This window comes from Dinoponera quadriceps, unplaced genomic scaffold (genome assembly GCF_001313825.1).
Source record: "Dinoponera quadriceps isolate SergipeBrazil2010 unplaced genomic scaffold, ASM131382v1 scaffold2379, whole genome shotgun sequence".
NCBI classification, from domain to species: Eukaryota; Metazoa; Arthropoda; class Insecta; order Hymenoptera; family Formicidae; genus Dinoponera; species Dinoponera quadriceps.
Window position 1 is genome coordinate 7,777 of NW_014556633.1, and position 14,015 is coordinate 21,791.

Genomic DNA, 14,015 nt, shown 5'->3' on the forward strand with positions numbered 1-14,015 from the left:
TTCCCCCCCCCCCCCCCCCCCGATCATCACGCCTTTTCTGATATGCACTTTTCGTTAATTAGAGACATGTATGTGTGTGTGTGTGCGTGTGTGTACATAACGCGTGTGTACATAAATGTATATAACCGCAAAGTGGTGGGTGTCGCTTGTCTAATTTTAATCGAATATTTTATATAACATGATTGTTCATACATGGTCCTTCTATTACCGGCATCATGCCGTTTTAAAAATATTACGAGTGGTTTTATGCAAAAGTCTCAAACTAGAGTGGGTACTTAATTTCACAGCCTAATTAGTATCATTAGTTGAACAGTTAATTAGGGAGCGTAATACGGCGATTGTACGGACGCTCTGGTAGACGATCAGTCTACGGAACAGTGACTCGCTGTAATGTGCGCTGGTTTGTAAAATATCCTTAATGGAATAAAGCTTGTTATCCGCAAGTGATGCGATGGAACTAGTGACTGCGATTCAGTAACCGCGTCGGTATCTCTGTTACTGAGCCAAGAAAAAAAGGAAACGATATTTGTTCTTATCGCTGATTTACATTATTCGTATGAGCCTTTTCGATAGCTGTAAGAAGTGCAAGTTCATTGTAACATTTAGGAAATACATATAATAAGCTAACAGTGACATTACAATAATGTTACAATTTCCCACTCAACAATGTAATTGTCATATACAACGCATGTTACATATTACATTATTGAGTAAGAAATTATAATATTGATGTAATGTTACTGTTTACGTTCTCTATCTCGCAAGTCTGATAAAAATAACGCTGAAATTTTCAAAATATCTTTCACAGGTATTTTGAGGTGTACATCGATTGTCTATTTAAAAAAAAAAACTGTCCACACATCTCTAGGAGGCAATCTAAAACAATTAAGACATCTTGGCCTGTTATCCTATTAACCTCATGAGTTTTCGTTGCCTCTTTTTGTCCAATTTTGTCATTCTGCGACACACATGTGGGCAGAAATCTTGCAGAATCGAGAGAGACCCTGTATCTCAAAGCCTCGATGACAACTTAATGTTGAAATGTTAGTGCTCTAGGACATAAGTGATATAATTTGCATATCGTGTAATTAAGAATCAAACGGAACAATGGAGTAATATCTTGTTGGCTTGAAAGATAAAGAGGGGGGGGAGGGGGTGAAAGGGATATTTATATTTATCACAATTTAGAGATATTTTTAGCAGATTTTAAGACATCTCGTCTTGCACAGCAAGTCAAGATGTCTTTTTCGCTTTGTTCGTCCTGAAAATTTTTGCGAGTGAAATTATATTCTTGTTGCGCGACATGTAAAAAACATTGCGGTCCGCCGCAAGAATTTACGGAAAGATCAATGTGAGAGAATGTTGGAGAACGCAGAGAAGCGTATGCTCTAGTTACCGCGAGACTCTTCGCGTACTCAACGGAGATAACATTACGAGCGATTAGTAACTGCCGGTAGTAATTGGCATGCATTAAAGAGCAATTAAGTATTAAAAATCGCGCATGATATTCTTTATAAAATGTAAGAGACGCGGGAATATGCTATCTGATGAACACATTGTTTTCAATTTATTGTGTGCAATGTCGATAAATCACGTCTGTATGTGGAGGAGCCCATGTTGCATTGCGTTGTACCGCTAAGAACGAAATGTATCTCTCGATTTTGTTTATTAAGCGTCTTTCATTCATCACGTTTGTATATTTAATTTTTAATTACACCTTGTATTTGTACGTTGTATTTTTCTGATTAATAACGTCTTCGTTATGTAATTCGCAAGATATGCAAGTAGTTTTTACTAAAAATCGTCCACGAATCTCCGTTCTTCAACGCGAGCGAAAGTATTCTCTTTGCACTTATTGTGGAAAAAAAAATCGGTTACTGTCAAGCGACTTGGAGAGAAGATCCACCGGTTGTGTCCGGCGTCTCGGCGTAAAAACGGACGGATTCATGTGCGGCGGAGCCACAGGAGGGGAGCTTATATAAAGCAACTCTTCCTTCCAGGAAAACGCAATGCTCCGGAAGCTCATGTCACGCGAAGACGGTGTAACATCTAGTCCAATCAATCCGATTGTCCGTTTGATAGTCGCCGAATTCGACGTCACCGCGACCACTGTACCTACGACGCCCTTCCGAAATGTGCGATGACGACGTGGCCGCGCTGGTGATCGACAATGGATCTGGAATGTGCAAGGCCGGGTTCGCCGGGGACGATGCTCCTCGAGCCGTCTTTCCGTCGATCGTCGGAAGACCCCGATACCAGGTAACAAGGGGAGAAGAAATAAAAACCATTCCACAATGTCTGCAATAAGAGTATGATCCGAAATTTGTAAGACGCGGTTGTAAAAGCCTTTTCCGATACGTAACATAACATTGTGTGCATAATTTGTGCGTGAACATAATTATACAATGTTTGTGCGTTGCTTAATTATGTATTTCGACTTTTGGTGCTTTGACTGCTCATCTTTCTTTATGTCCTTTTATATTCGATATCAGCCCCGGATTATTTACATCTTCGCGATATTTTGTAAACGCTTTTTTGTTGCTGCTAGTCAGTTTATACACATATAAAATATTTAATGTTCTATTACGTAAATTAACAATTTATTCTTTATATGCGTAAAGTGGGATTATTCCGCTTGTATAAATAAATTAATAAACATAAGATCGAATGTGATTTTTATTTCGCTTACGATCTTATGTTACGGTTTATTATACCGGAACGCCCTTAAGGCTATTCTATGATAGTCCGTAAGAACTATGGCTATAAGTCTGTAAAACGATGTTGTAAAGGTTCATTCCACATAAGATCGTAAGGGTTCATATTCATTTACGATCTTACTGTAAAAGAGTCTTGATACTGAGTGACGACTCAATTCGATGAATTTCGAGCGTGCTGTACTCTAATCTCAGACATGTTTAGGGAATCATGGTGGGCATGGGACAGAAGGACAGCTACGTCGGCGATGAGGCGCAGAGCAAGCGGGGCGTCCTTACCGTCAAGTATCCCATCGAGCATGGCATCGTCACCAACTGGGACGACATGGAGAAGATCTGGCATCACACGTTTTACAACGAGTTGCGAATCGCGCCTGAGGAGCACCCCGTCCTGCTCACGGAGGCACCGTTGAACCCGAAAGCTAACCGGGAGAAGATGACGCAGATTATGTTTGAAACTTTCAACACGCCGGCCATGTACGTCGCCATTCAAGCTGTTCTGTCACTGTACGCGTCCGGCCGCACGACCGGCATTGTCCTGGACAGCGGTGACGGGGTGTCTCACACAGTACCTATTTACGAGGGTATGTTTGCTTCCGTACGTTGAGAAATCTACACTGAGAAAGAAAAAAGCAATTGGATCGACGAGATCGGCAGTAATCCTAATTAAAAAAAAAAATTATTGTCGATCAAACCGCAATTGTTAAATTAATTGACAATTCGTTAATCGACAATAGGTAAGTTTTTAGCCTTTTGCTCTAAACAACAAAATGTAATTTCTGACAAAAGGCGCTTTGCCAAAAGACGCGATAATACTTAAATCTTGGTAATTGGCGACATGTGCTGGAAAAGCTTTTTACTAGAAGTTATATTACAATTTAGTGCTTAGAGGCAAAAGGCTTACTACACCCATCGTAGATCCATCGTAGATATGTGCTTACAACAATGGTATAATTTGTTCGGTGGACTAAATGATACGCTTGAACAAATTTTATTCGTTTAAGCAAAATTCCGTTGATTTGGCCACTTTTTTCCTCACTGTAGAAAAGAAATCGATTGAGCGTCAAACTTAGTCGTCGATATCTCCCGGTGCGCGATGATGCGCGATTTGTCGTTTCAGGATACGCGTTACCGCACGCCATCCTGCGCCTGGACCTGGCCGGCCGCGACTTGACCGACTACTTGATGAAGATCCTCACCGAAAGAGGCTACTCTTTTACAACCACTGCCGAGCGGGAGATTGTGCGCGACATCAAAGAGAAGTTGTGCTACGTGGCCTTGGACTTCCAGCATGAAATGGCGACAGCCGCAGCGTCGAGCGCCTTGGAAAAGAGCTACGAGCTGCCGGACGGCCAGGTAACATGAGGACCGACGTCGCATTATGATGTGTTTCACGAGTGCAACGTCCGCGCGATTAACGTGAAGCGTTACCGCCGTGGCCTTAAGAGTCAAACACAGAGAAGAGCACTAGCTTCCTCGGCAATTATTAGACACGCCGTTAAAATCCTGTCTCAAGATAACTACGTTCTAATAATGCAGCAATGTATGTGCGTCGTGAATTATTTATACGTCCGACGATCGCTATTATGCAATAAAGCACTCCAGACAGCGTGATATCGCTCAAAATATTTCAATGTATTCTCGCCAATTTACGATCGCCTATCTCTTTCGAGATAAAGTTTCAATATGGCATACGAATATATACAGAAAAACGTAATTTGAAAACATCATATTGGATTTGTGCAAAAGATCCCGTTTTTTCATTAATTCTTCGCTCAGAAATCCCGGAATTTCTGCGAATGTAGAATGACGCGGGAGAGATGGCGTGTTCGGACAAAACGGCGCGAACTGATTCTCACTAAACTCTGGTCAAGCTAATTGACGACCTAAAATTGCTGTCAAGTGCTGCTATCTGCTCTATCTTGCTAATACAGATAGAAGTGATTAACTTTTCCATTATTGTGAAACGACAGAACGGAAGGTTGGGAATTCTTGTTATCATTCATTGATTAGCTCACAATTTGGTAAAAATCATTCTCAATTGGTTGATTATATTTCAAAATAAATAAATGTGCATTTTTTCATTAAAAAAAAAAACAGATAATAAACTTTTACACCAAGAGAGATGAACGTCGTGACGAGCGGCGGTAACGGTGGGAGACGCGCGCTCATCATTAGCATTAATTACGCGCGTTCGCGCGCCGGCAGGCGTTAAGTCGTCATGGATTGCCTGGTCGTGCGGTCAGTGGACGAAGACGTAACGGACCACGCTGATTCCAGGTCATCACTATCGGCAACGAACGCTTCCGCTGTCCGGAGGCAATGTTCCAGCCGAGCTTCTTGGGCATGGAGTGTTGCGGCATACACGAGACGACGTACAACTCGATCATGAAGTGCGACGTCGACATCCGCAAGGACTTGTACGCGAACTCGGTGCTGTCGGGTGGCACCACCATGTATCCGGGCATCGCCGATCGCATGCAGAAGGAGATCACAGCGCTCGCGCCAGCCACCATGAAGATCAAGATAATCGCGCCGCCCGAGAGGAAGTATTCGGTGTGGATCGGTGGCTCGATTCTCGCCAGTCTCAGCACGTTCCAGCAGATGTGGATCTCCAAACAGGAGTACGACGAGTCGGGCCCGTTCATTGTGCACAGAAAATGCTTCTGAGGACGCTCTCGCGACGTCTTAATGTTCTAATCTCCCTCCTCGAGATACTCTTCGAGCGACACGATCCTTCGATGAATCGCACGCACCGCCGGCTTCACCGTGTCGAACGATCGAGAGAAGTTCTCGAATCTCGCGTCTTCTTGCTCTCCCGAGAAATTGTTCATCTGCCGAGTACACATATTTATAGAATAACTTATTTCCCGCGAATATTCCTCTCTTACTTCGTGCGAGACAGCTTTCGAAAAAATGTTTAATTTTCCCGAGAAACAATTTTTTGCTCCTCAAGAGAAAACACACAGTCGGCGTATACTGCACCATTCCTTGGACGGAGAAAAATTACACTTTTTAATCTTATATCATCTATAAGGTTGAAAATCGAATAACTATAGTAATGACGGAATTAAAATAGTTTGTAAGATTTTGACTTTATGTGACACCGACTGTACACATTGGTCCTTTACTTCCTGGCGAATAGTTTTTCATTGTCTGAGAATGTTAGATCGATGAATTTTACATATGTTTGTATCAATTTTAGTTCTATACATACATACATACATACATACATACATACATACATACATACATACATACATACATACATACATACATACATACATACATACATACATACAGGGTGTCCCATTTTAACTTTTACACCCAAATATTTTGAAAAGAGTGCGTCAATGGATTGTATGATTTAGGAGGGGGGAGAGGGAAACACAAGTTGTTGTCATTGGTTTGACCTTGAATAGTCGTTTGAAAGTCACGTAAAGGTCACATTCAATTTTTTAAATGGAACACTATTTTTCATGGCATATTCTTTTCATAGCTTATCTCGAGGGCTTTTCAAAACAGTATAATTAAGTTCCATTTAGCCAAAAACTATTCGAGATATGCGCCACTGAAATTTACCGCCGGCATTAGCGTTATCTTAGCTGCACCAAGGTGTAGGTCGCATGGTCGAATTCTTTGGGGTACTTTATTAAAGTGAGCTCTCACGTACCCTCGCTTCTCACGTGCGTGCATGATGTGTGTCGATGGGCCTAATATGGACTGTAATATAATAAATATACTGTGTACAAATCACCCTAGGAATAGGAAAATTCTACACATATGGCAAAACTTATTGATAAATGACACATGCGAGAAAGATCGTATGTTTCTATCCGTGCAAAAAATTTATTGATAACTTGAGTATGCACCGTGAAACTAATTAGGCGAGCGATTCTGGAGGGGAGGGGAGCCCGTTTGAGGGACGAGGTATCTCCAAAACTGTGCCTGGATTGGTTGAATTCTCATGCGCAGTACCGCCAATTATAAACGAAGTATTAAGAATGCGAACATATAATTCGGAAAAATATATGAAAATTTAATAAAATAGCGAATAAGAAGCGATTCTATATGCAAAAATATGTTGAAAGAAATACACCAATGGACCATCGATGAACACCATTCAATTCAAAAATAAACAACAAAGCAACTCTTTACTACGTCCTCACATGCTAATGGACGGACGCTGAGAGTGAAATTACACGATGCGTAATAGAACTGTGGAATAGAAAGTGCATCATAGCAACAACCAATCAGCACACAAAACTCGCATGATCGAAAAGAGCTCTGATTGGTTGCTTCTAAGATGCACTCTCTATTACGCACCGTGTAACTTCACCCTAATAAAGATAGAATTACGCGGTAGAATAAAATAGCGTCTCCCCGAACGCATCCTTTGAACGTACCTTCGCTATATATAGCTATTTTGACGAAAATCGGCAAAGTGGGGGTAATACATTATTTTTCTTCGCCGCATGAAATGGCACCTTTACGCATGAAGATCCAAAGATCAACTCAATCTCGGACGAACTACGTGTCACAATAATATGATATTTTAATTATTTCGTTTTTGCGTCAATGGTGAAAACCAGTCTGGAGAAAGTCAATCGATTGATTACCGATCAACGACAAGTCATTTTTACCATTTTAATTGTTTCGAGTTAAACAATTTTTATTCAACGTTTATGCCGATAGTAAGTATCCAACGATACAATCGTACAAGATATATATGAAAATTTATATAATACCCAATGAAACTCTAAAATAATATATCCTCCAGGTCCTCTTGTGCGGGAAGTCAATAATAAATAAGGCAATACAAAAATGGCATTTCGTGACCTAGTGGAAGGAAACTGTGGGAATCCCAGCTCGTTGTTGGGCTTGGCATCACATTATGTAAACAACCGTGGGTTCAAAGAAGAAGGTATTCAGCAGTTACTTGGGCCACCAAATCTGCATCAACCTGTGACCAAAGATGAGTTAGTCAAAGAATTTCTAGAGGAATCAGCTTGCCCTCAAACATTTAGAATGAACAACTTATTGCAAGAAATGAGAGGAATTGAACAAAATATCTCTCTTCCTCCAATGATAATACCTGAAAACATTATAGAATCAAGTCATTCAGGCAAGGATTGGATCAATCAATATACTGGATCTAAGGAGGACATTATGGTAATTTAATAAATTATTGTTGCTGTGACAAATACCGAGAACTTTCATCTTTAACATGAAAAACCTCTATTTCAAATTTCTAATTAACATAATGCGTATAATATGTAAGATAAACTTATAAAGCAATCTTTGCTTAGGATAACAATATGCATATGATGAAAATTCATCCTGAAGCTGACTTTGAACCAGAATGGTTCAGGAACCAGAAAGATTATGTAGAACAGTTTATAGATGACACACAGAATGCTGCAACAAGTAGTGGTTCAGAGCAATTTCATGTTCCAGAAGATTGGAAGGAAGGATATATTGAAACAGAACCAGAGATGGTGAGAATGATGAAAACACACGAAATACTAAGAAGATTCGAGCGCCTTCATGACGAGGCTGATAAGGAGCGCCTTTGTAATGAGGCTAGTGGAGAGTCTCTTAACCTGATGGAGGAGGAATTAGGAGCTGCAGGTACCTGGACAGATGAGTTTCTGGAAGACGACATTTTATTAAGTACGTATCCATAATTTTTTCTTTCAATAATATGCATCATTTTATTTGGTCTGTTCTTTATAGCCACACTGCTGAACTAGCGCAATAAGTGTTGATGTTTTCTCACTTCAACTTATTGTACCAGTTCAACAGTGTAGCTATAAAGAATAGGCCACTTAATTCACATACAAATATCTCATACATGGACTGACGTATTTGCAATTTTCCTCCTAAATTAGAGTTTAACTAGTAAGCAAAAGTTGTATACTGACAAGTTGGCAGCAAATTTGATTTAAAAAATACCATAGCGTCTGTGTCCGCATTAGGGAGAAATCACACTTTGACAGAAAAGCGGAAAAGCAGCAGCCAATCAGAATTTGCCCTGGTAGACAGTTTTTGCTTTATTTACTGCTTACTGCTTACCAGCACGAGTTCTGATTGGCTGTTGCTTTTCTGTCAAGGTTCTCCCTTAAACTCGTGTTGTGTCAATAGAGCCTACACGTACAGCTAATATAAGTTCTAGTCTACAATAGATGCTTTAAACCTTAAGAAATTGACCAATCGAATTATAAGGTGCGTTCCATCTAACGCTCGCAACGATTGCGAGCATCGTTCTGTCTTTAACGTGCAAGAAAAACAAGAATGCTGCTTACGATCGTTGCGAGTGGAATGCACATTTTGTAGTCCGCTTCTTTATATTGGCCTGTTCTTTACAGCTGTACTGCTGAACAATGAGTTGAAATGAGACAAGTACATGTTTTCTCACTTCAACTTATCCTTCAGCAGTTCAGCTATAAAAAACAGACCAATAGTCACACATTTCTAATTCACGTGATGCTTGTTTCCATGACAACCATTGTTTATTCAGGCTCGTATATTTTGGCGCTCGTGACATTCCGAGAGTCAAATAGAACTTAAGCCAGCGGCACACGATGCTTGTTTTCGTGCTGGATTGTTTGCTGGATGGAAATATTGCGTTTTGATTGGTGTATTGTCATCCATTTTTAGGAATACACCAATCAGAACGCAGTATTTCTATCCATCAAGTAATCCAACACGAAAACAAGTATCGTGTACCGCTGGCTTTAGCCTTTGTGTCTGATGGGGTCACATTTCGATTTCGAGAGCGTGACTGTAGAGGCGTTCTCTTGTATTCACACCGAGCAAAATCTATTTCTCCAAGTATGAATTTGTGTAAACATTTTAATAATAAACATGTTGTAGAGGCCCATGATTACAACAATGAGTGGATGAAATCAGATAAAGCTGATTTCTCTCCGTTTGGCGTATCAAGTGACTCTGAGGTGTACGAATTTCAACAGTCAAATCCTATGAAAGATCTGCCAAACGCACTGGAGGAAGGCAAGAGACGATTAAAAATGGGAGATTTGCCGAGTGCTGTGCTCTGTTTTGAAGCGGCTGTTCAGCAAGAAGATAATAATTCTGAAGCTTGGTATCTTCTCGGTAGAGCGCAGGCTGAAAATGAACAAGATCACTTTGCCATTCCTGCCTTAAGACACTGTCTGAATTTAGATCCAATGAACGGCGCCGCCCTCATGTCATTGGCAGTTTGTTACACAAATGAATGTCAGCAATGGAAAGCTTGCATGACATTGAGGGAATGGCTGTTGAAAAATGAGAAGTATAAGCATTTAGTCGTGGAACCTTCGCAGAAACTTCAGCTACCTCCAGGCTCGCTTGGCATATTGTTAGAGTAAGTTACCAGGGAATATAATTTTGAATATAGAAAATTTAATTTAATATAAAAATGTTCTCAACATATCAAGTATACGTGTGTTTATTTTTGTAGTCGTGCAGCAGGGAAGGAAGTTCAGCAATTATATATTCAAGCTGCGAGACTGAGTCCTCATGAAATTGACCCGGATGTGCAATGTGGACTAGGTGTGTTATTAACTTTGATGTGCGAATATGAAAAAGCTGCTGATTGTTTTCAAGCGGCATTAGGGGTACGTCCTGAGGTAAATGGTCTTCTTTTGATAAAGCTTTGTTTCAACGAGTCAAACGTTGCGAGCGATTTGTACTTCAACATATATTTCAAGGATCCTGGATTATGGAATAGATGGGGCGCTACGCTGGCTAATGGACAACGATCGGCGGAAGCTATCAACGCGTATCGACGCGCCCTGGAATTATCGCCTGGTTTCATTAGAGCGCGTTACAATCTCGGCATATCTTGCATTAATCTTGGAGCACATGCGTTAGTATAGATTTATTTATTTCTCACACTGTGATAAAAGATAGCAAAATAATTGTATTCACGAGATTGCACGGTGTTACAGGCAAGCAGCTGAACATTTTCTGATAGCCTTAAATCAGCAAGCCTCGGGAAAAGACGCAGAGGGTAAAATAGTGGCTTCCGAAGCGAAAATGTCGAGAACGATATGGTCCAGTTTAAGATTAGTAATAGCGATAATGGACAAAGTTCACTTGCTAGAATCTGTAGAGAACAGGTGACATTTTATATTTCGTAATTGATGCAAACGAAAATCTGTAAAAACTAAAAATGCGTATTATTTTTTTCAGAGACTTAAAAAAATTAAATACAGAATTTGGAATTGTATGGAATCCACAAACGGAAATGCATTTATAAATTTATATAGTAAAGGCAGAATGATTGATGTGTAGTTTCAAAACAATGCTTTATGTTCTCTCAATCTTTATAAATTTTTAAGTTTTTTTTCTCCATTATATAGCGGTTTGTCATCGATCACAGGCAGAAAGCTTTTTAATTCAAGACATAAAACGTTATCGTGTGTTAAATTGACAAGCATAATCTTGAACCGATAAGTTAGCCATTCTACTTTAAGGCCCTTAAAGACAAGAGTTCATATTCTGAATTCACTTTTATCCATAAAAATGTCTCGAAAAGTGACTTAGGAGCCATCCGAATAGTTGAGAAGCCGATCCAAAGCACATTATCGATAAAAGTGAGTTCAGAATGTGGATCCAAGACTTGAGACACAAAATAAGCCAGTCATTCTGCTAAAGCGTTAACATACAAAAAGACTACAGATAAGTGAGACAAAACATAATTATATTTTTCTTTGTAAATATGGTTACAGCATGTGGAAGGTAAATGGTAAACTCCGAAATATTTTGTAATTGCAAATAATGTGTGTATATATATATGTATATGTGCAAATATAAAAGGGATACTTTAAAATTGTTGCCCCTTTTGAGACTGCTTCGGAAAGCAACTTTCAGTGTACGACCGTATGTATATTATATAAATCTTCTATTATAGGCTACGTTCCGAAACTCGAAAGGTAGAGTAACATTTAATCAACTAATAATGATAGAGATCTTTGTTCTTTTTATCCTGATTGATCAATTAAATTTTATTCTATCCGCAGTATCCGAATAGGGAACACAGCCCTGTAAGGGTGCGTTCGAAGAGACGATACTTAGCGTTACCGTGTCATTCTATCTTTATTATTCTTTACATGTACAATAAGAATTGAATAATGCGGTAGCGCTAAATAGCATTTCCTTGAGCGCGCCCCAAGTCGGGTTTTTCACGCGTGCGCAATGCTCGGTATTCATAGACGGATCTTATATTTAAAATGGTCTTAAGTTCATCTTCAGATTCTGTACGGCTTACTTCATTGGCTACGGGACATCTGGAGTTGAACTTAAGACGGTCTTAAATATAAGATCTGATTATGAATACTGGCCAATGAACGTAATGCCAGTGAAGCGTGAAAGGGTGCGTTCGAAGAGACGCTATTCAGCGCTACCGCGACATTCTATCTTTATTACTCTTTACATGTACAACGAGAATAGAATAGGAGACGCGGTAATGCTAGATAACGTCTCCTCAAATACACCTAAAGTGAATAAAGTCGAGGTGCCTAGGTTATAAAGTTACGATATTATCAATTGTGGCGACAATTGTAAATAATATTGATAGATAAATATTATACGTGATTTATATGAGAATTACAACATTAAAATTTATTTGCAAGACGCATTATTTTCTTTTTTATTGTGCTATATACCAGATACTACGCTATCAAAATTAACGATAAAATGAAACAATAAACAAATGGATACGTCGAGTTCAGAAGACGAAATACCTACGGATATCCTTAAGGAAGCAATCGACCAACAGTTTTTAAATGACAACCTTTACAACACAAAAAAACACAAATTCATACCTCAGTCTAGTAAGTCCATTTTTTGCACTTGTATCATTTTTAAATTCACATACTTCAAAGAAAGTAAAATGGAAAATTTCGAAAAATTAGTAATATTTGAATAATCAGAGACCATAACCTTCAAAATGATATTTAATTCAAGCAGCAGTGTTGAAAGAAGCTGAGTAATATCACATATAGTCTGCAATTTCCATTAATCTACAGCAAATTATATCGGCACATTCAACCTTTAAATGATATACAATATTATATGACATATAAATATGATGTATAGATTGCATGTTGATAATTTTCTTGGTTGGTATATTAATTATTTGGATGATTTTAGAAGAATTGAGAACTGACGAATCAAATGCAGAATCCCTGAGAACAAATCTGAGACAGGTAAACCAATTTACGAATTTTGGTGTGACTGCTACGTTTCAGAGTTTTGTTGCCAAGAAGCTAGATGAGTTCTTGGAAAGGTATTAAGGTATTAACTTATATTATATTAACTTTACAAATGTATCACTTTATAATTATCTTTTTCCAGAATTATTGATTTAAAACAGCATAATAAAGCTAGTGATCGTTGTATGGAACAGCAAAGAAAGAAGGAAAGATCAGGAATAAAACTCTTAAGTTCATCACAACATTTTTTAAGTACCGCAGAGGTACATGTAGTTTATGAGAAGAAATCTAAAAAACGCAAAAAATGTCAAGAACTCGCGGAAGACGATGATGCGATGTCAAAATTTCGAGAGGCTGCCATTGACCCAAAACGTATATTAAGTAGATTAGATACAAAAGCTTGGACTAGTAAACGACCGGAGCCAGAATTTAAATATAAAAGATTGAAAAACGGCACTTTAATCGAGCAATTGTAACATTTATTTTCTATTTACAGTTGTCTTGCATGTGTAAGATATTTATATATCTGTATGTGTACATATATATTGGGTTGCCCGAAAAGTAATTGCCGATTTTTTTCATAGAAATAAAATACAATTTTTTTTGTGCATAGAATGAACTTTAATCACTGACATATTTTCCATTTTGTTCGATGACCTTTTGCCATCTTTCTGGCAACTTCATAATTCCACACTCGTAGAACTTCTGGTTTTTATCGGCAAAAAATTGATCCAAGTGCGATTTCACAGCTTCATCATCCTTAAAAGTTTTACCATCCAAGTAGTTCTGCAAGGATCGAAATAAATAGTAATCTGACGGCGCAATGTCAGGGCTATATGGTGGATGTAACATCAATTCCCAATCAAGCTCCATTAATTTTTGGCGAGTGACCAAAGATGTGTGTGGCCTAATGTTGTCCTGGTGGAAAATGACGCCCTTACGATTGACCAATTCTGACCGTTTTTCTTTAATCGCTGCATTCAGTTTGTCCAGTTGCTGACAGTAGACATCCGTATTGATGGTTCGGTTCCTTGGAAGGAGCTCAAAAAATACCACACCCTTCCAATCCCACCAAATTGAT

General features: G+C 38.9%; 2 protein-coding genes across 2 annotated transcripts; both read left to right on the forward strand.

Moving 5' to 3' along the window:
* The first annotated feature begins 12 nt into the window (after positions 1–12).
* On the forward strand, positions 13–5,481 carry LOC106747913 (actin-5C-like). The gene is made up of 4 exons (XM_014625912.1): positions 13–2,259; positions 2,920–3,298; positions 3,835–4,070; positions 4,995–5,481. Exons 1-4 carry the CDS (start codon positions 2,134–2,136, stop codon positions 5,382–5,384), a joined length of 1,131 nt encoding a protein of 376 aa, XP_014481398.1. The 5' UTR covers positions 13–2,133; the 3' UTR covers positions 5,385–5,481.
* A 1,670-nt stretch (positions 5,482–7,151) lies between these two features.
* On the forward strand, positions 7,152–11,534 carry LOC106747912 (peroxisomal targeting signal 1 receptor). Its single transcript, XM_014625910.1, has 8 exons — positions 7,152–7,408; positions 7,495–7,886; positions 8,024–8,387; positions 9,591–10,080; positions 10,177–10,345; positions 10,427–10,584; positions 10,667–10,837; positions 10,911–11,534. Exons 2-8 carry the CDS (start codon positions 7,539–7,541, stop codon positions 10,975–10,977), a joined length of 1,767 nt encoding a protein of 588 aa, XP_014481396.1. The 5' UTR covers positions 7,152–7,408; positions 7,495–7,538; the 3' UTR covers positions 10,978–11,534.
* The last annotated feature ends 2,481 nt before the right edge of the window (positions 11,535–14,015 follow it).

Bases quoted from the DNA above. Each gene is read 5' to 3' on its own strand.
- LOC106747913 (XM_014625912.1), top strand. From the start codon at position 2,134: ATGTGCGATGACGACGTGGCCGCGCTGGTGATCGACAATGGATCTGGA. The intron at 2,260-2,919 runs GTAACAAGGGGA...AGACATGTTTAG, and splicing joins TCGGAAGACCCCGATACCAG to GGAATCATGGTGGGCATGGG. The intron at 4,071-4,994 runs GTAACATGAGGA...CGCTGATTCCAG, and splicing joins ACGAGCTGCCGGACGGCCAG to GTCATCACTATCGGCAACGA.
- LOC106747912 (XM_014625910.1), top strand. From the start codon at position 7,539: ATGGCATTTCGTGACCTAGTGGAAGGAAACTGTGGGAATCCCAGCTCG. The intron at 8,388-9,590 runs GTACGTATCCAT...AACATGTTGTAG, and splicing joins GGAAGACGACATTTTATTAA to AGGCCCATGATTACAACAAT. The intron at 10,585-10,666 runs GTTAGTATAGAT...ACGGTGTTACAG, and splicing joins ATTAATCTTGGAGCACATGC to GCAAGCAGCTGAACATTTTC.